At 39.4% G+C, this 26,247-nt stretch overlaps 1 protein-coding gene across 1 annotated transcript in view; it reads left to right on the top strand.

The window, feature by feature from the left end:
- The window catches only part of LOC138305187 (thioredoxin reductase 1, cytoplasmic-like), a 49,022-nt gene extending 23,616 nt beyond the window's left edge, over positions 1 to 25,406 (top strand). The window contains exons 7-18 of the mRNA XM_069245621.1: positions 8,812 to 8,862; positions 9,829 to 9,866; positions 11,056 to 11,160; positions 12,497 to 12,612; positions 17,656 to 17,881; positions 18,840 to 18,926; positions 19,770 to 19,843; positions 20,385 to 20,541; positions 22,141 to 22,248; positions 22,620 to 22,715; positions 23,175 to 23,309; positions 23,895 to 25,406. Coding sequence (XP_069101722.1) covers positions 8,812 to 8,862; positions 9,829 to 9,866; positions 11,056 to 11,160; positions 12,497 to 12,612; positions 17,656 to 17,881; positions 18,840 to 18,926; positions 19,770 to 19,843; positions 20,385 to 20,541; positions 22,141 to 22,248; positions 22,620 to 22,715; positions 23,175 to 23,309; positions 23,895 to 23,957 — 1,256 coding nt within the window. The 3' untranslated portion in view covers positions 23,958 to 25,406. The remainder of the gene's footprint in view (positions 1 to 8,811; positions 8,863 to 9,828; positions 9,867 to 11,055; positions 11,161 to 12,496; positions 12,613 to 17,655; positions 17,882 to 18,839; positions 18,927 to 19,769; positions 19,844 to 20,384; positions 20,542 to 22,140; positions 22,249 to 22,619; positions 22,716 to 23,174; positions 23,310 to 23,894) is intronic.
- Positions 25,407 to 26,247: the final 841 nt, after the last annotated feature.

Genomic DNA, 26,247 nt, shown 5'->3' with positions numbered 1-26,247 from the left:
AATCTCTGGTCTATCTGTCATGGACATATATACAAAGTGTCAATCTCTGGTCTATCTGTCATGGACATATATACAAAGTGTCAATCTCTGGTCTCTCTGTCATGGACATATATACAAAGTGTCAATCTCTGGTCTCTCTGTCATGGACATATATATATATCCAAAGTGTCAATCTCTGGTCTCTCTGTCATGGACATATATATACAAGGTGTCAATCTCTGGTCTCTCTGTCATGGACATATATATACAAGGTGTCGATCTCTGGTCTATCTGTCATGGACATATATACAAAGTGTCAATCTCTGGTCTCTCTGTCATGGACATATAAAAAGTGTCAATCTCGGCCCTATCTGTCAGGACATATATACAAGGTGTCAATCTCTGGTCTATCTGTCATAGACATATATACAAGGTGTCAATCTCTGGTCTATCTGTCATGGACATATATACAAAGTGTCAATCTCTGGTCTCTCTGTCATGGACATATATACAAAGTGTCAATCTCTGGTCTATCTGTCATGGACATATATACAAAGTGTCAATCTCTGGTCTATCTGTCATGGACATATATACAAAGTGTCAATCTCTGGTCTATCTGTCAAGGACATATATACAAAGTGTCAATCTCTGGTCTATCTGTCATGGACATATATACAAAGTGTCAATCTCTGGTCTATCTGTCATGGACATATATACAAAGTGTCAATCTCTGGTCTATCTGTCATGGACATATAAACAAAGTGTCAATCTCTGGTCTATCTGTCATGGACATATATACAAAGTGTCAATCTCTGGTCTCTCTGTCATGGACATATATACAAAGTGTCAATCTCTGGTCTCTCTGTCATGGACATATATACAAAGTGTCAATCTCTGGTCTCTCTGTCATGGACATATATATACAAAGTGTCAATCTCTGGTCTATCTGTCATGGACATATATACAAAGTGTCAATCTCTGGTCTATCTGTCAAGGACATATATACAAAGTGTCAATCTCTGGTCTATCTGTCATGGACATATATACAAAGTGTCAATCTCTGGTCTATCTGTCATGGACATATATACAAGAGTGTCAATCTCTGGTCTATCTGTCATGGACATATATACAAAGTGTCAATCTCTGGTCTATCTGTCATGGACATATATACAAAGTGTCAATCTCTGGTCTATCTGTCATGGACATATAATACAAAGTGTCAATCTCTGGTCTATCTGTCATGGACATATATACAAAGTGTCAATCTCTGGTCTATCTGTCATGGACATATATATACAAAGTGTCAATCTCTGGTCTATCTGTCATGGACATATATACAAAGTGTCAATCTCTGGTCTATATCTGTCATGGACATATATACAAAGTGTCAATCTCTGGTCTATCTGTCATGGACATATATACAAAGTGTCAATCTCTGGTCTCTCTGTCATGGACATATATAACAAAGTGTCAATCTCTGGTCTATCTGTCATGGACATATAAACAAAGTGTCAATCTCTGGTCTATCTGTCATGGACATATATACAAAGTGTCAATCTCTGGTCTATCTGTCATGGACATATATACAAAGTGTCAATCTCTGGTCTATCTGTCATGGACATATATACAAAGTGTCAATCTCTGGTCTATCTGTCATGGACATATATATCAAGGTGTCAATCAATCAATCTGGTCTCTCTGTCATGGACATATAATACAAAGTGTCAATCTCTGGTCTAACTGTCATTGACATATATACAAAGTGTCAATCTCTGGTCTATCTGTCATTGACATATAAACAAAGTGTCAATCTCTGGTCTCTCTGTCATGGACATATATACAAAGTGTCAATCTCTGGTCTCTCTGTCATGGACATATATACAAAGTGTCAATCTCTGGTCTCTCTGTCATGGACATATATACAAAGTGTCAATCTCTGGTCTATCTGTCATGGACATATAAACAAGGTGTCAATCTCTGGTCTCTCTGTCATGGACATATATACAAAGTGTCAATCTCTGGTCTCTCTGTCATGGACATATAAACAAAGTGTCAATCTCTGGTCTATCTGTCATGGACATATATACAAAGTGTCAATCTCTGGTCTATCTGTCATGGACATACATTACAAAGTGTCAATCTCTGGTCTATCTGTCATGGACATATATATACAAAGTGTCAATCTCTGGTCTCTGTCATGGACATATATACAAGGTGTCAATCTCTGGTCTATCTGTCATGGACATATATACACAAGTGTCAATCTCTGGTCTAATCTGTCATGGACATATATTACAATAGTGTCAATCTCTGGTCTAACTGTCATTGACATATATATACAAAGTGTCAATCTCTGGTCTATCTGTCATGGACATATATACAAGTGTCAATCTCTGGTCTATCTGTCATGGGTCATATATACAAAGTGTCAATCTCTGGTCTATCTGTCATGGACATATATACAAAGTGTCAATCTCGTGGTCTATCTGTCAATGGACATCAAAAGTGTCAATCTCTGGTCTATCTGTCATGGACATATATACAAGGTGTCAATCTCTGGTCTAATCTGTCAATGGACATATATACAAGTGTCAATCTCTGGTCTATCTGTCAATGACATATATACAAAGTGTTCAAATCTCTGGTCTATCTGTCAATGACATATATACAAAGGTGTCAATCTCTGGTCTATCTGTCATTGACATATATATACAAGGTGTCAATCTCTCTCTGTCATGGACATATATACAAAGTGTCAATCTCTGGTCTTATCTGTCATGGACATATATACAAAGTGTCAATCTCTGGTCTTTTGTCTATCTCTATCTGTCATGGACATATCTGGTGTCAATCTGTGGATCTATCTGTCAATGACATATACACATGGTGTTCAATCTCTGGTCCTCTGTCATGGACATATATACAAGTGTCAATCTCTGGTCTATCTGCCATGGACATATATACAAAGTGTCAATCTACTGGTCTCTGTCATGGAGACATCATATATACAAAGTTGGACTAAATTTACTGGTCTGTTTGTCATTGTCAATCAGTTTAATGAAAACTGTCCTTATAATACAATATAATTGGTGTTTCCTTGTCAACTAATCATCTTGATATAAAATTTGGATGTGGTTGTCAACCATTTTCATGATACAGAAATCGTTATGACTCTAACAACCATTATCCCATTATATATAAATTGTTGTCCTTGACAACCATCTCTCATGATACAGAAATTGGTGTCCCTTGTCCAACCATCCTCGTGATATAGAAACTGTGATGTCTTTGACAACCATGATTTCTTGATACAGAAAATTGTTGTCCCTTGACGACCATATTCCATGATTACAGAAATGTTTGTACCTTGACAACCATCTTCATGATACAGAAAATGAGTTGTACTTGACACAACCATCTTCATGATACAGGAAATTGTTTTGTCCTTGGACGGACCATATTCATGATAGCAAGACGATTTGTTGTTCCTTGACAACCATGCTCTCATGATACAGAAATTGTTGTCCCTTGACAACAAACACAAAAATAAAAAAAAAAGGTTATCAAACAGCATATTTCCTTAAAAATAAATCTAAATTATATTCATCCATCATAGGTGGCCTTGACACACACCATTCTTCAATTATACAGAAATTGGTTGTTCTTATTCACAACCATCCCCACAGATACAGAATTTGATGTAGCCTTGAAAACCATCCTAAATTGATCATTATTCAATTTGTTGTGCCATTGACATCCACCATCTCATGATAAAGAGTTTTGGTGTACCTTGACAACCATCACTTAATGATATAAGAGATTTTGGTGTCTTCCATCACAATCCCCATCCTCATGTAATAGATTTTTTGATTTGAGCTCGCTAACAATCCCTCATTGAAATATAAGATTTAGGTGCTCCGTGAACATATCCAACCTCATGAACCAATAGATTTAGGTGAACCTTGACAACCATTTCAATGATTAAAGATTTTGTATCCTTGACAACCATCCTCATGATCATAGATTTTTTGTTGCCTTGATAACCAATCCTCATGACATAGATTTTGGTTGTGTCCTTGATAATCCATCCTCTATGACATAGATGTTTGGTTGACCTTGACAAAACCTTCCTCATGACATAGATTTTTGGTGTCCTCGACAACCATCTCCATTGGTAAAGATTTTGTGTCCGTGACAACGCATCCTCATGACATAGATTTTGGTGTCCTTGACAACCATCCTCATGACATTGATTTTGGGTGGACCTTGATAACCATCCTCATGATATCAGAATTTGGTGTCCTTGACAAACATCCTTCATGATGACCTAGATTTTTTGGTGTCCTGACAACACATCCTCATGACAATACTAAGATTTGGTGTCCTTGACAACCAATTCTCATGATAAAGATTTGGTGTCCTTCGACAACCATCTTCATGATAATAGATTTTGGTGTCCTTGACAACCATCCTCATGACATAGATTTTGTGATTGCATGACAACCATCACTCATCACACAGAATTTTGGTGGCTGTCCTGACAGACCATCCCACATCATACTTAGAAATTTGTGAGGCCTTACAACCATCCTCATGACACAGAATTTTGGTGTCCTTGACAACCATCCTCATGAACAGAGATTTTGGTGTCCTTTGACAACCATCGCTCGTGATAATAGATGTTGGTGTCCTATTTGTACAACCCATCTTCATCATACAGATTTTGGTGTCTTCTTGACAAACCATCCTCATGACATAAGATTTGTGGTGTCCTTGACAACAATCCTCATCAGATACATTGTTTGTCACTTGACATACCCTCACACACATGGTACAGAATTTGGTGTACCTTGACAACCATCCTCATGAAACAGAAAACTTGTGGCTCCTTGACAACCATCTTCCTGATACACAGAGATTGTGGTGGCCTTTGAGCGACCATATCATCATAAACAGAAGTTGGGTCCTTGACAACCATCGCGCATGACAATAGAATTATGATGTCCTTTACAACATCCTCATTATAGCAGAATTTGGGGTGTCCTTGACAACCATCCAACATGAAACAGAAGTTTGTTGTCCTTGACAACCAATCATCATGATACATGAGAATTTAGTGTCCTTGACAACCATTTCATGATAACAGAAGCTGTTGTCCCTTCAACCATCCTCATCATACAAATTTTGGTGTCCTGGGACAACAATCTATAAAGAAATTGTTGTCCTTGACAAACCATCCCCATGATACAGAATTTGGTGTCCTTGACAACCATCCTCATTTTGATATCAATTTGATGTCCTTTGCAAACCATCCTCATGGAATTGGCCTTGAAATTTCATGTTGTCCTTTGACAACCATCCTCATGATACAGAAATTGTTGTCTTTGACAACCATCCATCATGATACAGAATTTGAGTGTCCTTGGACAACCATCCTTTTTTGTGTCTATGATAACCAGAACATTTGTTGTCCTTGACAACCATTCTCATGATAAAGAATATTTTGGTGTCCTCGACAACCATCTTCATGATAAAGATTTTTGGTATCCTTGACAACAGATTTGGTGTCCCTTGACAACCATCCTCATGATATAGATCCTCAATTTTTGGTGTCCTTGACAACCATCTCATGATACAGATTTTGGTGTCCTTGACAACCATCCACCATGACATCATATTGGATAACAGATATTTGGTGTCCTTGACAACCAACTCCTCATGATAAAGAGAGTTTGGAGCCCTTGTGGTCATCTCCTTGACAACCATCCTCATGTTTGTGTTGTGTTGTTTTGTGATAGAGAGGGGTGTGGGGGGTTGTGGGTGGGGGGTGTTGTGTGGGGGGGGTGTGGGGGTGTTGGGGGGGGGGGGGGGGGGGGGGGGGGGGGGGGGGGGGGGGGGGGGGGGGGGTGGGGGGGGGGGGGGGGGGGGGGGGGGGGGGGGGGGGGGGGGGGGGGGGGGGGGGGGGGGGGGGGGGGGGGGGGGGGGGGGGGGGGGGGGGGGGAGGGGGGGGGGGGGGGGGGGGGGGGGGGGGGGGGGGGGGGGGGGGGGGGGGGGGGGGGGGGGGGGGGGGGGGGGGGGGGGGGGGGGGGGGGGGGGGGGGGGGGGGGGGGGGGGGAGGGGGGGGGGGGGGGGGGGGGGGGGGGGGTGGGGGGGGGGGGGGGGGGGGGGGGGGGGGGGGGGGGGGGGGGGGGGGGGGGGGGGGGGGGGGGGGGTGGGGGGGGGGGGGGGGGGATGGTGGCCTTGACAACCATCCTTCATGACATAATTTTGGTGTCCTTGACAACCATCCTCATGATACAAGATTTTGGTGTCCTTGACAACCATCCTCATGAATACAAGATTTGGTGTCCTTGACAACCATCCTCATGATAAGATTTTGGTGTCCTTGACAACCATCCTCATGATATAAAGATTTTGGTGTTCCTTGACAACCATCCTCATCACATGACCGAGATTTTGGTGTCCTTGACAACCATCCTCATGACAAAGATTTTGGTGTCCTTGACAACCATCCTCATGATATAGATTTTGGTGTCCTTGACAACCATCCTCATTAGATTTTGGTGGTCCTTGATAACCATCCTCATGATAAAGATTTTGGTGTCCTTGACAACCATCCTCATGACATAGATTTTGGTGTCCTTGACAACCATCCTCATGATAAAGATTTTGGTGTCCTTGACAACCATCCTCATGACATAGATTTTGGTGTCCTTGACAACCATCCTCATGATACATAAGATTTTGGTGTCCTTGACAACCATCCTTATGATAAGATTTTGGTGTCCTCGACAACCATCCTCATGATACAGATTTTGGTGTCCTTGACAACCATCCTCATGACATAGATTTTGGTGTCCTTGACAACCATCCTCATCATGACATAGATTTTGGTGTCCTTGACAACCATCCTCATGACATAGATTTTGGTGGCCTTGACAACCATCCTCATGATATAGATTTTGGTGTCCTTGACAACCATCCTCATGACATAGATTTTGGTGGCCTTGACAACCATCCTCATGATACAGAATTTGGTGTCCTTGACAACCATCATCATCATGAAACAGAATTTGGTGTCCTTGACAACCATCCTCATTATACAGAATTTGGTGTCCTTGACAACCATCTTCATGAAACAGAATTTGGTGTCCTTGACAACCATCCTCATTATACAGAATTTGGTGTCCTTGACAACCATCCTCATGATACAGAATTTGGAGGCCTTGACAACCATCCTCATTATACAGAATTTGGAGGCCTTGACAACCATCCTCATGAAACAGAATTTGGTGTCCTTGACAACCATCCTCATATACAGAAACAGAATTTGGTGTTGCCTTGACCTGAAACCATCTCAATGGGCCTTGACAACCATCCTCATGAATAGAATTTGGTGTCCTTGACAACCATCCTCATGATACAGAATTTGGTGTCCTTGACAACCATCCTCATGAATAGATTTTGGTGTCCTTGACAACCATCTCATGATAAAGATTTTGGTGTCCTTGACAACCATCCTCATGACATAGATTTTGGTGCCTTGACAACCATCTCATCATTAACAGAATTTGGTGGCCTTGACAACCATCTTCATGAAACAGAATTTGGTGGCCTTGACAACCATCCTCATTATACAGAATTTGGTGTCCTTGACAACCATCTTCATGATAACAGAATTTGGTGTCCTTGACAACCATCCTCATCATACAGAATTTGGTGCCTTGAAACATCTTCATGAAACAGAATTTGGTGTCCTTGACAACCATCCTCATTATACAGCATTTGGTGTCCTTGACAACCATCCTCATTATACAGAATTTGGAGGCCTTGACAACCATCCTCATTATAATTATGGCAGAATTTGGTGGCCTTGACAACCATCTTCATGAAACAGAATTTGGTGGCCTTGACAACCATCCTCATTAAACAGAATTTGGAGGCCTTGACAACCATCTTCATGAAACAGAATTTGGAGTCCTTGACAACCATCCTCATTATACAGAATTTGGAGGCCTTGACAACCATCTTCATGAAACAGAATTTGGTGGCCTTGACAACCATCCTCATGAAACAGAATTTGGTGGCCTTGACAACCATCCTCATTATACAGAATTTGGTGGCCTTGACAACCATCTTCATGAAACAGAATTTGGAGGCCTTGACAACCATCCTCATTATACAGAATTTGGAGGCCATCCTTCATTAAACAGAATTTGGAGGCCTTGACAACCATCCTCATGAAACAGAATTTGGTGGCCTTGACAACCATCCTCATTATACAGAATTTGGTGTCCTTGACAACCATCTTCATGAAACAGAATTTGGAGGCCTTGACAACCATCCTCATTATACAGAATTTGGTGTCCTTGACAACCATCCTCATTAAACAGAATTTGGTGTCCTTGACAACCATCCTCATTATACAGAATTTGGAGGCCTTGACAACCATCCTCATTATACAGAATTTGGTGTCCTTGACAACCATCTTCATGAAACAGAATTTGGAGGCCTTGACAACCATCCTCATTATACAGAATTTGGTGGCCTTGACAACCATCTTCATGAAACAGAATTTGGTGTCCTTGACAACCATCTTCATGACATTGACTATATTGGTGTTCTCATGATAAAATGAACTAGCAGTAATTAGCAGAAGGTTGAATTAATTAACAGATGTCAGAAGAAGATTGAATGATGTTAAAAGTACAAGATTATTATCAGCGAAGGTTTATAGATTCTAGGAGCTGCAGAATTTATGTCGACACAGCGAAGATCAAGGTAGAGAATTTAAATGAAGCCCAAACATAATGTATAAATGGTATATTGTAGGTCACAGTTTAGCTGATGCCAGACATTTTGGATGGATTGTCCCAGAAAATAGTAAGTATAGCATCAACACACAAATGTTTCTGGTTATCACGTAATACCCTTGAAATTAAACAAGCTTTTTGTACAATGCATATCTAATCTGAAATTGTCTGTTCAACTCAAATTACCTTACTTTCCAGAATATAAGTTGCAACTTTTTTATCTGAAATTTGGGAGTGTGACCTGTACACCAGTGCGACTTAAACATGGATGAAAACCAAAATCAGACAATGTTTTCGTATTATTGCGTTGTGATTCACATGTGAAAATCAAGTTTTACTCGATTGTTTAGTAAAGTTTCTACATCGAAAAATCTACTACATGCAATATTTATTCTTATTATATGGCTGTGTGTTTTGCTCGCTACTGATTGGTTGAAACTACACTTTCCAGCCACGATAAAACACAATATCCACCAGAAAATTCCGAACTATGCATTGCGACGGCATCCCAGGTTGATATAAGATTCCAGAACCCCCAGGTCGTACCCAAATATAGAAATCTTGTAAAATGACGTCACAATCACTTCACAGGTTGATATAAGATTCCAATGGGTCCAGGTCGTACCCAAATATAGCGTAAAGGGAATTTCAGCGAGATGAAGAGAAAGCAGCTGGTTTACTGGAATCAATGCGACCCTGCCAATATTTTTGTGTATATTTTTGTCAGATTTTTCAATAATAAGTAAAATGTATTACTGCTACTCAATATCATGAAGAGGAAATAAATGTACTTATACATGGAGTCAAATGGTTTACACCATGTAAATGCCATATAATAAAACAGATATTGACCTGTTTTTAGGTGGATACAGTGATTTATCAACCCTCGAAAGTGATATAACCCTCTGCCTTCTGCCTCAGGTAATATCACTTCCTCGAGTTGATAAATCACCGTATCCACCTGAAAACAGGTCGATATTTGTATAATATTATATGAAATGATTTTGACTTAAAGAATATCATATTTACGTTTCAGTACAACACAACTGGGAAACAATGAGAAATGCCATCCAGGTAAGTCTACATTGTCTATTAACTGAATGCGACTAATGCCCCCGTCACACATTCACAGATCATCTCGACGGTGCCACTATGGATTTAATTTCACAGATGGCCCTGGAAAAACCCCTCAGGTCTTCATGAATATACTGAGGATAGTCAACGAAGTAAGCAATTTGGCAACACAACTAAAGTGAAACATATCATTAAAGTACACTGACGAATTGACATTATAGATCATTTCCCTGAAGTAATCTCAATACTGATGTCTAATTGAGGGAAAGAACATCAAAATGTCCAGTTAGTAAAGCAAGGACTAAAATAATTCCACATGTGCCTGACGAGCTATAGAATTGAAAGGGAATTTTGATGTAGCACGTTTGTAAGGTTGTTATAACGTATGGGATACCTATATCTTCTTAGACTAATTGTTTCAGAATAGATGAGATATCTCATTTATATATACCAGTTTTACTTATAATACTAATTATGATTCACGATTTATCCAAAACAAACCTCTTTCTATGCTCAATGATAGAGAAAGAGTTGTATGAAAGGCTCTGAAGACCTCTAGCACAAGCGATATGATGTGGGGTGCTGTTATTTAATTGGGTTGGTTAATGATTGAAAGTAACCACATTTACATACTAAATAAAAACATTATCCATATTAACTCTTTGACCCTAGAAAAGCTATTGTCGTTATCGGGACCTGTCTGTAAAAAGGCTTCAGAAACCTGGTTTCCTACCAAATACGTCGTCGCTAATTGGTTTGCCATTTTGGATGTTATAACTAAATATAACCATGCCAAATAATCCATTTTCAAAGTCCTTTGAACTATAGTAAAATTCTGAACATTTTCATAATTTGCTACAAATAGATAAAAATACTTCCAAGTGAAACTATGTAAGATAAAGCTACTATACGGAAAACTGTGGACCATTACGTATACAGAATACCACAGGTGATGCCTGATCGTATCCGTAGCTAATCCGATGAGGTGATCCGTGAATGTGTGACCTGGGCCTAAGAGAAAATGTGACTTTCTTAGTCAATTTAACAGCTGCAGTTCATAAACATCATTCAATAGTTTATAAGCTTGATCATAGGAAGTATAAAATTGATTCAGTATTCTCATTCTGTGAGATTGTCTTTTAAGTGTTGATCTACTTTGTATTTTAGATGGAATTTGATTTCTTTTCAGGATTACATAGGCTCCCTAAATTGGGGATACAGGGTTCAGCTACGTGATAAGAAAGTAGACTACCAGAATGCCTTCGCTGAGTTTGTAGATAAACATACAATCAAGGTAAGATCGTTAAGGAAATTAAAGGAACAATTCAGTGAGGCTAATTCTGTTACATAACTATGAAGCAAATTATGGCATAAATGTATTGTTCTACATTCCTAACGAAACATATGTTATAAAATATTGAAAAATTTCACATCATTTAAAGTAATTTAATTGATACCGTTGCATACATGCCATATTTTTCTAGGGGTGGAAAGGGAGATTGATAACCATTTTAAGGGATTTTGGTCTCAAAAGAGGGAGGTATACGCGCGACATATATGAATAAATTAAATATCTGTTTTTTTATGATGAAATTCTGCATTCATATTGAATTTTACTGAAATAAAGGAATGTGTGGTTTTGCAAAAGTAGTCACATCCCTATATACACCCAGTTCTGGAGCAGTTTTATTGTTCATAATATTAGACTGGGCTTTTTAATAATTTCTCACAATAACGGATAATTAACTTAGATAAAGTTCTTAAATTTACAAGCACTAAATTAAAAAAAAAAAAAACAGAATCGTTACAGTAGTATTCAAAATGTAATTTAATCTGAGAGAGAAAAAAAGTAAATTTCTTTATAATTTTATTTATTTAAATTCAGTTACTACTGATAATTTTTTATTATAAATATTTTTTTTTCTAAAAGTAATTCACACAGAAATTCTAAAAAAATAATACTTTTTCCATTTTTAAAAACGTGGTTATTAGGAAATCCGGAAATTCTATAAAATCCGGATCATCTATTACAATTACCCAAAATGGCGGCCATTACGATTGCAAAGTTAGTGACATCCATCAAATACAGATAGGCCTATTTAACATTAAAAACGTGAGTAAATCATTCACAGTTGTAAGCAGTATTTGTTTTGTTGTAATGCTCACTAGCTGTAGTCATAAAATTTATTGAAAGGCCAGCTGATTGTTTTCTAGGCGGCCGATCGGCTGCTTGACTTCAGTTTACGTAATACAAAGACGTGAGTGAAAGTGACACCACAAGCTAAGGTGGAAATAGCCCAAGGCTGCTAATTAGGGCCACTTGGGTGTTGGTCAGGGGGTCAGGGAGTGGTTACTCTCGTGCTAAAATTAACCTAGCATGTACACAAATGTGGCAACGAAAATAAAACGGAGGGGTTTATAGAAATCGGGAATTTAGACTCTCCTGCCAGGAGACAATAAAAGGCTTTAAAATACGGGAGGTTTTGTCTCACGCAGGGAGGTATGGCATGTATGCCGTTGGAATTCCAAATGGTATAGCAATACGAGTAAGAAGGTATAATATGTACGCTGTACCAATACCTGAGCTTATGTCATGTAATGTAAAAAAATGGAATGTTGTTTTTTTTCAGGCTGTTAATAAAAAGGGTAAAGAGGTAACGAAGACAGCCAGAGATTTCATTGTAGCTGTAGGAGAGAGACCACGTTATCCTGATATACCAGGGGCCCAGGAATACGGAATCACTAGGTATGTATAGATACTGCCAGAGATGTTATTGTAGCTGTAGAGACTACGTTATCCTGATATACCAGGGGCCCAGGAATACGGAATCACTAGGTATGTATAGACACTGCCAGAGACTTCATTGTAGCTGTAGGAGAGAGACCACGTTATCCTGATATACCAGGGGCCCAGGAGTACGGAGTCACTAGGTATCTAGAGACACTGTCAGAGATGTTATTGTAGCTGTAGAGACCACGTTATCCTGATATACCAGGGGCCCAGGAATACGGAATCACTAGGTATGTATAGATACTGTCAGAGATGTTATTGTAGCTGTAGAGACTACGTTATCCTGATATACCAGAGGCTCAAGAGTACAGAATCACTAGGTATGTATATAGACACTGTCAGAGATGTTATTGTAGCTGTAGAGACTACGTTATCCTGATATACCAGGGGCTCAAGAGTACAGAATCACTAGGTATGTATATACACTGTCAGAGATGTTATTGTAGCTGTAGAGACTACGTTATCCTGATATACCAGGGGCTCAAGAGTACAGAATCACTAGGTATGTATAGACACTGTCAGAGATGTTATTGTAGCTGTAGAGACCACGTTATCCTGATATACCAGGGGCTCAAGAGTACAGAATCACTAGGTATGTATAGACACTGTCAGAGATGTTATTGTAGCTGTAGAGACCACGTTATCCTGATATACCAGGGGCCCAGGAGTACGGAGTCACTAGGTATGTATAGACACTGTCAGAGATGTTATTGTAGCTGTAGGAGAGAGGCCACGTTATCCTGATATACCAGGGGCCCAGGAGTACGGAGTCACTAGGTATCTATAGACACTGTCAGAGATGTTATTGTAGCTGTAGAGACCACGTTATCCTGATATACCAGGGGCCCAGGAGTACGGAGTCACTAGGTATCTATAGACACTGTCAGAGATGTTATTGTAGCTGTAGAAGACTACGTTATCCTGATATACCAGAGGGCCCAAGAGTACAGAATCACTAGGTATGTATAGACACTGTCCAGAGATGTTATTGTAGCTGTAGAGACCACGTTATCCTGATATACCAGGGGCCCAGGAGTACGGAATCACTAGGTATGTATAGACACTGTCAGAGATGTTATTGTAGCTGTAGAGACCACGTTATCCTGATATACCAGGGGCCCAGGAGTACGGAGTCACTAGGTATGTATAGACACTGTCAGAGATGTTATTGTAGCTGTAGAGACCACGTTATCCTGATATACCAGGGGCTCAAGAGTACAGAATCACTAGGTATGTATAGACACTGTCAGAGATGTTATTGTAGCTGTAGAGACCACGTTATCCTGATATACCAGGGGCCCAGGAGTACAGAATCACTAGGTATGTATAGACACTGTCAGAGATGTTATTGTAGCTGTAGAGACCAAGTTATCCTGATATACCAGGGGCCCAGGAGTACGGAGTCACTAGGTATCTATAGACACTGTCAGAGATGTTATTGTAGCTGTAGAGACCACGTTATCCTGATATACCAGGGGCCCAGGAGTACGGAATCACTAGGTATGTATAGACACTGTCAGAGATGTTATTGTAGCTGTAGAGACCACGTTATCCTGATATACCAGGGGCCCAGGAGTACGGAGTCACTAGGTATCTATAGACACTGTCAGAGATGTTATTGTGGCTGTATAGACACTGTCAGAGATGTTATTGTAGCTGTAGGAGAGAGGCCACGTTATCCTGATATACCAGGGGCCCAGGAGTACGGAATCACTAGGTATGTATAGACACTGTCAGAGATGTTATTGTAGCTGTAGGAGAGAGGCCACGTTATCCTGATATACCAGGGGCCCAGGAGTACGGAATCACTAGGTATGTATATAGACACTGTCAGAGATGTTATTGTAGCTGTAGAGACCACGTTTAGGTCCTGATATACCAGGGGCCCAGGAGTATGGAATCACTAGGTATGTATAGACACTGTCAGAGATGTTATTGTAGCTGTAGAGACCACGTTATCCTGATATACCAGGGGCCCAGGAGTACGGAATCACTAGGTATGTATAGACACTGTCAGAGATGTTATTGTAGCTGTAGGAGAGAGGCCACGTTATCCTGATATACCAGGGGCCCAGGAGTACGGAGTCACTAGGTATCTATAGACACTGTCAGAGATGTTATTGTGGCTGTATAGACACTGTCAGAGATGTTATTGTAGCTGTAGGAGAGAGGCCACGTTATCCTGATATACCAGGGCCCAGGAGTATGGAATCACTCGGTTGTATAGACACTGTCAGAGATGTTTATTGTAGCTGTAGAGAGCCCACATTAATCCTGATATATACCAGGGGCTCAAGAGTACAGAATCACTAGGTATGTAAAGACACTGATAGAGATGTTATTGTAGCTGTAGAGACCACGTTATCCTGATATACCAGGGGGCTCAAGAGTACAGAATCACTAGGTATATATAGACACTGTCAGAGATGTTATTGTAGCTGTAGAGACCACGTTATCCTGATATACCGAGGGCCCAGGAGTATGGATTCACTAGGTATGTATAGACACTGTCAGAGATGTTATTGTAGCACTGTAGTGAAGAGAGGCCAAGTTATCCTGATATACCAGGGGGGCCCAGCGAGTACGGAATCACTAGGTATGTATAGACACTGTCAGAGATGTTATTGTAGCTGTAGAGACCAACGTTATCCTGATATACAGGGGCCCAGGAGTACAGGAATCACTAGGTATGTTTAGTATACACTGTCAGAGATGTTATATGTTATAACACTGTCAAGATGTTTATTGCTGTTAGAGACCACGTTATCCTGATATACCAGGGGGCCTACAGGATCACTAGTACAGGAACTCACTAGGTTGTAATGTATATAGAGACAAACTGTCAGAGATGTTATTGTAGCTGTAGAGACCAAGTTATTCCTGAACATTTATACCGAGGGGACCAAGGTCGTCTGGAGTCACTAGGATATCTAATGGACACTGTCAGAGATGTGTATTGCTATGTAGCTGTAGAGTAGAGACCACGTTATCCTTGATATACCAGGCGGCGTCAGGAGTATACGGAGTCACTAGTTATCTATAGACACTGTCAGAGCTGTTATTGTGGCTGTAGAGACCACGTATAACTGATATACCAGAGGCCAATGAGTAACAGAATCACAAGGTTAAGTAATAGAGCACTGTCAGACAGACATGTATATGGTAGCTGTAGGACTACGTTATCCTGATATACAAGGGCCCCAGGAGTACGGTAATCACTAGGTATGGTATAGACACTGTCAAGAGATGTTATTATTGTAGCTGTAGAGACTAACGTTATCCTGATTATAGCTCAAGGGCCCAGGAGTACGGAATAGTACGGACTCACTAGTATGTATCTAGAGACACTGTCAGAGATGTTATTGTAGCTGTAGAGAGACCACGTTATCCTCAGATATACCATCCGGGCCCAGGCGAGTACGGAAGTCACTAGGTATCATATAGACACTGTCAAGAGGTGTTATTGTGGCTGTAGAGACCCCACGTTATCCTGATATACCAGGGCCCAGGAATACACGGATCACCGACTAGGTATGTATAGACACTGTCAGAGATGTTATTGTAAGCTGTAGAGACCACGTATCCTGTATTAACCCAAGGCCCAGGAGTACAGAGTCACTAGGTATAACTAACCTGACTCTGTCAGATATGTTTATTGTGGCTGTAGAGACCACGTTATCCTGATTATACCAGGGTGCTCCAGGAATACGGAGTCCACTATGGTATCTATATAGACACTGTCAAGATGTTATTGTAGCTGTAGAGCCCACATTATCCTGAAATACCAGGGGCCTCAAGAAGTATGGAATCACTAGGTATGTATAGATACTGTCAGAGATGTTATTGTAGCTGTAGAGGCCCACATTATCCTGATATACCAGGGCCCAGGAGTAGACGGAAATCACTAGGTATGAGTATAAGATACTGTTCAGAGTAGAGTTATATACCAGTAGCTGTCACTGAGACTACGTTTTCTGTGATATTTACCAGAGGGCTCAAGAGTACAGAATCACTAGGTATTTATATAGAACACTGTCAGAGATGTTATTGTAGCAGTAGAGACCACGTTATCCTGATATACCAGGCGCTCAAGGAGTAACAGTATCACTAGGTACTGTAAAGACACTGTCACAAGGGAAGTGATGTTATTGTAGCTGTAGAGACCACGTTATCCTGAGATATACCAGGGGGCTGAAGAGTTACAGAATCATCACATAGGTATATATAGGACACTGTAGAGAGGTGTTATTGTAAGCTGTAGAGACCACGTTAACCTGATATACCGAGGGGCCCAGGAGTATGGATTCACTAGGTATGTATAGACACTGTCAGAGATGTTATTGTAGGGAGAGGAGGGGGGTAATCTGGAATCGGGTTGTCCGTCTGTCTGTCCTTCCATCTGTCTTGTCTGTAGACAAAACTTTGTCCAGCAAACTCCTCCTAAACGACTTTACATATTTTGATAAAATTTGATACACTGAACCCTGCCATGAAGAGAGTTGACTATAAAGAGTTCTGCAATGTCCCCTATCAATGGAGTTATTACTAATTAAAAACCCTAATTAGTGTGACACTGTAGTGACAGTTCTAGTTTTTTTCAGGTCGATCTGAAAGCCGCAATCTTTAAACCCATTTTGAATTTCTCAAGTTCTACTAGTGCAGTTTAACTGAAACTTGAATTAAATGATCCTGACATGGTCCTGACCAAGTGTTGTTATTTTTTGGGTCAATCTGAAATTCTAGATAGCCATCATGGCCGCCATCCTGAAAAATATATTTGAAAGTTCTTCTATAGTTACGGATGCTGAAAATTGGTGGGACTCGAGTGGAAGGGCATCTCAAGAAATTACTTATTTTTATCTCTACTGAAACATTGCTCTGTCTGTCCAAAATTCAAGATGGATGCAAAAGTCACTGTATTGATAAATATTTGGATCTCTTGTTATGCTTTTGTATATGCCATTATCCTATTATTATTTATTTTACCTATTGTTTCAGTGATGACCTCTTTTCCCTGAGCTATTGTCCTGGTAAAACCCTGCTGGTTGGAGCTTCCTATGTATCCCTGGAGTGTGGGGGGTTCCTCCATGGCATCGGACTAGACGTCACGATTATGGTGCGGTCCATTCTACTGCGAGGGTTTGATCAACAAATGGCTGACAAGATTGGAGATTATATGGAGGCTAATGGCATCAACTTTGTCCGTCCATGTGTCCCTACCAAGGTTTGTCATCTAATCACTTTGTCCGTCCATGTGTCCCTACCAAGGTTTGTCATCTAATCACTTTGTCCGTCCATGTGTCCCTACCAAGGTTTGTCCTCTAATCACTTTGTCCGTCCATGTGTCCCTACCAAGGTTTGTCCTCTAATCACTTTGTCCGTCCATGTGTCCCTACCAAGGTTTGTCCTCTAATCACTTTGTCCGTCCATGTGTCCCTACCAAGGTTTGTCCTCTAATCACTTTGTCCGTCCATGTGTCCCTACCAAGGTTTGTCCTCTAATCACTTTGTCCGTCCATGTGTCCCTACCAAGGTTTGTCATCTAATCACTTTGTCCGTCCCATGTGTCCCTACCAAGGTTTTGTCATCTAATCACTTTGTCCGTCCATGTGTCCCTACCAAGGTTTGTCCTCTAATCACTTGTCCGTCCATGTGTCCCTACCAAGGTTTGTCCTGCAAATACTTGTTAGGTCTACAGTTAATCTCAGACCAGAACAAGAGTACAGCAATACCTCTTAATACTGTATATTCAATTACTTGTTAGGTCTATGGTAAATTACTCAGACAGAACCGCAGTACAGCAATACCTTTAATACACTGTAAGTCAAATACTTGTTAGGTCTATGGTAAATACCCTTACGGAACCCGAGTACAGCAAATACCTTTAAAAATGTAAATCAAAAGTACTTGTTAGGTCTATGGTATAATACTCATACAGAACTGAGTACAGCAATACCTTTAATACTGTATGTCAAATACTTGTTAGGTCTACGGACGTAAATTATCAAGACAGAACCGAAGTACAGCTAATTTCTTTATTACTGTAAATCAAATACTTGTTAGGTCTATGTGGTAAATACCATTACGGGGGGGACCCGAGCTACAGCGATACCTTTAACAATTTAAGTCAAATTTAGCTTGTTAAGGTCTACGGTAAATTCCTTTCGGGATACGAGAGTACAGCGATACCTTTTAACAACTGGAAGTCAAAATACTAAGGTCTATGGGAAATACTCGGACGGGACCGAGTACAGCGATACCTTTAACACTGTAAGTCAAATACTTGTTAGGTCTATGGTAAATACTCAGACAGAACTGAGTACTGCAATACCTTTAACATAGTAAGTCAAATACTCGTTTGTGTCTTATAACTGGACTTATGTGAATTTATTTTTCATGTATGTTTATAGATAAATTTCACACTTATGAATTGCCACAAAAGAATTTTAGCTCAATGAATTTGTATAATTTGTAAAAATTGTAAATGTTCAATCCTGATATACTATAGAAGAGAGCATTGCTGATGATGTGTTGACATTCATCATATTATATATCATATAGAGGTAAAAGAGCCACGATAGCCAAGTGGTTAACATGTCCCAACATTTTACCACAAGCCCTTTGCCTCTGGGTCGAGGGTTTGAATCTCATTTGAGGCAGTACTGACCACTGGTCGGTGGTTTTTCTCCGGATATCCATTTTTGCTTCTTTTTTATTTTTTTTAAATTCACGCAAATTGATTGTGTAAATAGTCATACGTGTAAATTAATAGCGTAAATAGTCATATGTGTAAATTGATAGCGTAAATAGTTATATGTGTAAATTGTTTGTGTATTCATACGTGTAAATAGTCATATGTGTAAAATGATTGTGTAAATAGTCATACGTGTAAAACATTTGTGTAAATAGTCATACATGTAAATTGTTTGTGTAAATAGTCATATCTGAAAATTGATAGCGTAAATAGTCATACGTGTAAAAAGTCATACATGTAAATAGCCATACGTGTTAATTGATTGTGTAAATAGTCATATGTGTAAATTGTTTGTGTAAATAGTCATACGTGTAAAATGTTTGTGTAAATAGTCATATGTGTAAAATGTTATTTTCCAGGTGATATTTGCCATTGGCAGAGACCCTGTCACAAGTAATATAGGACTGGACAAAGTGGGTGTAAACCTCAACAAGTAAGTCTACTCACGAGTAAATGTGTCATAGATAAACAAATGGGACAAGATTTGGCTACTCACTCTCAAGTGTGAATTTCTCTTTGACCCTTTCCCGGTTCATAGCCGCATCGCGTGGTGTTTAGTAGTGTAGAAGACAGTGACAAATCCTTCTCACTTATAAATCCTTGAAGTCACACATTTTTTGACAGAACATTAGTTTTTAGGTATAGAATATTAATTATATTTGCTTTTCTAAATATTAAGATTGACTATATATAACTATTTATTCCGTTATTTATCATCATACCACAAATTTTTATGTCGTCTATATGGTGTATTAATTAGCATCAACTCTTTAATTTTGTAGGAAAATCAGTAATCATTGACCATTTAAAAAACTGATGTTAGACTGCTGACATAAAGTTATCTCCCTTTCATTATAATCTGCTTATTTCCAACAGGAATGGTAAAGTTATCTCCCTTTCATTATAATCTGCTTATTTCCAACAGGAATGGTAAAGTTATCTCCCTTTCATTATAATCTGCTTATTTCCAACAGGAATGGTAAAGTTATTGCCAATGAGGCTGAAGCAACAAATGTATCTAACATCTATGCAATCGGAGACATCCTGGAGGGGAAACTGGAGCTGACACCAGTGGCAATACAGGCAGGCAAACTCCTGGCCCGACGTCTGTATAATAACAGTAAAGTCCTGGTAAGTTAGACTATATGGTGATCGTTGGTCATACAGTCAGACAAACTCCTGGCCCGACGTCTAGACTATATGTGTCATAACAGTAAAGTCCTGTATGTATCAGTAAAGTCTAGTTAGACTATATGGTCTATCTTTGGTCATACAGTCAGACAAACTCCTGGCCCGACGTCTGTATAATAACAGTAAAGTCCTGGTAAGTTAGACTATATGGTCTATCTTTGGTCATACAGTCAGACAAACTCCTGGCCCGACGTCTGTATAATAACAGTAAAGTCCTGGTAAGTTAGACTATATGGTCATCGTTTGGTCATACAGTCAGACAAACTCCTGGCCCGACGTCTGTACAGTAAAGTCATGGTAAGTTAGACCTATATGGTCTCATCTTTGGTCATACAGTCAGACAAACTCCTGGCCCCGACGTCTGTATAATAACAGTAAAGTCCTGGTAAGTTAGACTATATGGTCTTTCTTTGGTCATACAGTCAGACAAAACTCCTGGCCGACGTCTGTATAATAACAGTAAAGACTCCTGGTAAGTTAGACTATATGGTCTGGTCTGTATAATAGTAACAGTCAGACAAACTCCTGCCGAGTCTGTACAGTAAAGTCCTGTATGTCTATCTTGGGTCATACAAGTCATGACAAACTCTGGCCCGACGTCTAAATACAGTCTAAGTCCTGGTATGTTAGCCCGGTCTAATCTTTGGTCATACTAGTCAGACAAACTCCTGTCTAAGTAAAGTCCTGGTAAGTTAGACTACAGTCAAAGTCCTGGTATCTTTGGACATTTAGGCCCGACGTCTGTATAATAACAGTAAAGTCCTGGTAAGTTAGACTATATGGTCATACAGTCAGACAAACTCCTGGCCCGACGTCTGTATAATAACAGTAAAGTCCTGGTAAGTTAGACTATATGGTCTATCTTTGGTCATACAGTCAGACAAACTCCTGGCCCGACGTCTGTATAATAACAGTAAAGTCCTGGTAAGTTAGACTATATGGTCTATCTTTGGTCATACAGTCAGACAAACTCCTGGCCGACGTCTTCATAATAACAGTAAAGTCCTGGTAAGTTAGACTATATGGTCATCGTTGGTCATACAGTAAGACAAACTCCTGGCCCGACGTCTGTACAGTAAAGTCCTGGTAAGTTAGACTATATGGTCTTTCTTTGGTCATACAGTCAGACAAACTCCTGGCCCGACGTCTGTATAATAACAGTAAAGTCCTGGTAAGTTAGACTATATGGTCTATCTTTGGTCATACAGTCAGACAAACTCCTGGCCCGACGTCTGTATAATAACAGTAAAGTCCTGGTAAGTTAGACTATATGGTCTATCTTTGGTCATACAGTCAGACAAACTCCTGGCCCGACGTCTGTATAATAACAGTAAAGTCCTGGTAAGTTAGACTATATGGTCTATCTGGATAGACAGTATCTATCAGTTTCCCAGATAAGAGATTGGTTGAAGGTTAAAAGGGGTAAGCCAGGCTCCAAAATTTGAACATATATGGTAATAGTTTCATATTCCCTTTGAATACCTCATAAAGGAAGCTTTTAATATCATTAAGATGGTGTTTTATGATTTTTCCCAACAGACCGACTATGTCAATGTAGCTACCACAGTATTTACACCTCTGGAATACGGCGCCATTGGCTACTCGGAGGAGGCCGCTATAGAGAAGTTTGGCGAGGATAACATCGAGGTAAGGAGTGATATAGCCATGTGGTTGTAGTCAGACCTTGTTAAATCAAAGTGTATGATCGAGGTTAAACTTATCATCAGAGTATTGGGGTATATTGTACTTTGACAGACAAAACGCTTCAAATTAAACATAAAAGTTTGAGTTAGAGCTTCTGCTGTGTATTTCAGCTTGGAAACTCAAAATACTGTTGTGTTTTATATATGTCTTTTATATATAGCAATATGTCATTACTCGATAAGTTATTATTAAAGGTTAGTTAGATGGATGAAAATAAGTATGAGTAAGATTCTAATCATTAAACTCGACATCAATCATTTAGCTAAATGTACCAGAAGGAGTAAACAGATCTAAATGTTGATTTGTCATTTCAGGTGTACCACACAAACTTCTGGCCGCTGGAGTGGACTGTGGCCAAACGGGCAGAAAATATCTGCTACGCTAAAATCATCTGTCACATTCCAGACAAGGTAAGTTATCTTCCCTTGTTTAAAAATTTTATTGCAAAATTATATTGTCTTACATAGGATCAGATTTACCACCAGCCCTCCACCTCTGGGGCCCGAGTTTGAATCCCATGTGGGGCTGTTGCCAGGTACTGACTACTGATCGGTGTTTTTCTGCAGGTACTCTGGTTTTCTTCTTCCATCAAAACCTGGAATGTCAATACCTGACCCTGGCAGTAAAAGAAAACAAACCAAGAATCATATAAAATAATCAGTTTAAATGATATGTTACAAGTATAAATGTACATTTTTATCCTGCAACCAGCATTGGTTTTGTCAGAATGTACCTACCGCGTATGTTTTTGCTGTATTACAGTAATATGTTGCCTAGGTTGTTCTATTCTTGAAATATAGTAAAATCATGATTTTGCTGAGGTTGAAATCATTGTTTTATGTGCGAACTGACTTAAATATGTTTTGTAGGAACGAGTGGTGGGATTCCATGTTTGTGGACCAGACGCAGGGGAGATAACTCAGGGCTATGCACTTGGAATGAGACTAGGTGCAACCAAGAAAGACTTTGATGACACGATAGGAATCCATCCTACCTGTTCAGAAGTAAGTAAGCTACACTAAGCTATTAAACTACAATCTCACAGAGAGTTAAAGGGTTAGCCAGAGAGGAGGGTGGGGGCTTTAATTTGCTTTGTATCCTTCCATTGTATATTTAATGTATAGAATGCAAATTTTGGTCGTGGGTTCACCCTAGGTGATGTAGTGTGTCACATAGTGTGTCACATACTAAAAATAAGTGACTTTAACCTATATACTGACCTTTTACCTACCTCAAAGACATATAAAGGCAATGTGTATACAGACTTTCGGTTGTCCGAAGCTGAAGGCATTGTGCCATGGCAAAAGGAAGATAATTCAGATTTTGATATCTTTGTATCCAACTCTGTCACTACTATTTCTTGAGGACTTCATTGGTGATTCACAAAATGGTCTTGAAGTTTCTTCATTCAGAACTGGAGTCAAAAATAGCTCCCATCAAAGAAGATTAAAATCTCAAGTATGACTATGTATTGTATTAGGTCCTTGTTTTCTATCTTTGGTATGTACAATTGAAGAACATGTTCTTATTATTAACAAAATTACCTAAATTGATAGACCATGAATTGATTTTGATGTTTAATTTTTCAGCAATTTACCACCATGAACGTGACCAAGAGGAGTGGCAAGACGATAAACCAGTCTGGCTGCTGAGGTTAGACCCTGCTGCCGTCCTAAGAAACACTAGACCCAGAAGTTCTCTGTAAAGTCACGTCAGATGTTCCCATGAACTGTCCTGTTCACAACTGGATCAGGGCCCTTCGGTATTGAACTTTTACATCTGTTGATGTACAATGGATATTCTGTGAGTTTTTGTGGTGAGATTGGGAAATCATCTGTACGCGGACATAAACATAGAATGGGACATTAGACTTCGGTGGAGAAAACATCAATAAGTGTGACTTTTTGATGGACTTTTTGACGTGACAGAGCTATTCGGGTTGTGTTTCGACAGCAGCAGGGTGTTTGTTAGAGAAGTACTTTCCAGTAGTGTACTAGTGAGGTACACGTATGACGGACGAGTCTACAATCCCGACACGGGACGGACTCGACCTGAGGATACTGGGCAGTACTGCTCAAATTATCTGTACTACACGATTGGTTTACTTCTTAGTCATTTCTGAAGACGCATTTAGGTTTTTCTAGTTTAACGGCTGGCATAGCCTATTTTGGAATTTCAGAGGTGAACGATTTAAACTGTGTTGTAACATCAATGGTTAAAGGAGCTATCCAGCAAGTTTTCTATTATTTAATATTTCTTTGTTTGCAATATTTTTACGTTTATAATTATGAAGATGTTAATGAAGGATTGGGTTTTGGAAATTATGAGCATTTGATTTTAGAAAAGTTTATTATATTGGCATTCCTAACTTGAATCAGGACTATGGTTTGTTTTAGTTTTGTTTCTTTGTTTATTTACACTTTTGGATTTGGCATTAAAAGCTGGTTGAAATTTACAAGATACTTAAACCTGACAGATTATAATCTATTATAGTGAATTAGAGTATCAATCTTTTTTGTTTCATGATGAAACTGCAATAAGATCCTTAGTATCAGTATAACAACAACTACTGGTAAGTTGAAAATTATTCTTTGATAAACATCAATATAAATATTTTTTTGATTAAGTGCCATTGATTCTTGTAATTTTTAACCAGAAAACTAGGAATCAGTCAATAATAGAGGTCAGCTGTTTATATTTGTAGGACAGTAAGTGTGACTATGTAAATAACTATGTACTGTAACAGTATATCATTATCTAGTCCTTGACATGCTCCCTGACTTAGTATCTGATTTACAGGATGTTGTTTGGCAAATAAATATTAATCCTGGTAGTCAGAGGGTTCAAGATTTTCTGTCTCGTCAGTCTTACACTGTAAATATGTGTAATAGGAAATCTAACAGAAATGCATTAAGGTACTAAAACTAGATTTAAACTATCATTATAACCACCAATGTTTTGACAATTTTTCTTTTATTTACCCCTTTTGTCTCCTACAATGTACCATTATTTGGTTGTGAATAGATTTGTATTGTTTTCGAAAAGTTCTAGAAAAGTGCTGTTAAAATTGTATATATATTAAAAAGGAACCTTTTGTTTTGTTTCTTTATTTTTCTTCTGTTTTTCAATTGGTCTGTAGTTCCATAACATATATCTGATTTAAAAATTAGAACGACAAAATAGCTATATGGTTTCCCTAACATCACTGATGAGTCCTAGAAGGACGAAACAGCTGTATGGTGTCCCTAACATCACTGATAAGTCCTAGAATGATGGAACAGCTGTATGGTGTCCCTAACATCACTGATAAGTCCTAGAAAGATGGAACAAATGTATGGCGTCCCTGACATCACTGACAAGTCCTAGAAAGTGTAACAGATGTATGGTGTCCCTTACATCACTGATGAGTCCTAGAACAACAAAATAGATGTATGGTTTCTCTTACATTACTGATGAGTCCTAGAAGGATGAAACAGGCGTATGGTGTCCCTAACATCACTGACAAGTCCTAGATCAGTCCTAGAAGGACAAAACAGCTCTATGGTGTCCCTAACATCACTGACAAGTCCTAGAAGGACGAAACAGCTGTATGGTGTCCCTAACGTCACTGACAATTCCTAGAAAGATGAAACAGGCGTATGGTGTCCCTAACATCACTGACAATTCCTAGAAAGATGAAACAGGCGTATGGTGTCCCTAACATCACTGATGAGTCCTAGCACAGAGGTAGCTGTATGGTGTCCCTAACATCACTGACAATTCATAGAAGGAACAAAAAGTTGTATGGTGTCCCTAACATCACTGATGAATCCTAGATCAGTCTAGAACGGACAAAAATAGATGTATGGTGTCCCTAACATCACTGATGAGTCTTAGAAAGATGGAAACAGCTGATGACTCTAGAACGACACCTAAAAGAAAGATGTATGGTTTCCCTAAACA

The sequence above is a fragment of the Argopecten irradians genome, chromosome 12 (genome assembly GCF_041381155.1).
Source record: "Argopecten irradians isolate NY chromosome 12, Ai_NY, whole genome shotgun sequence".
Taxonomy (NCBI): Eukaryota; Metazoa; Mollusca; class Bivalvia; order Pectinida; family Pectinidae; genus Argopecten; species Argopecten irradians.
Note: the sequence above shows the minus strand (reverse complement) of the source record. Positions and strands in the feature narration are given on the sequence as shown.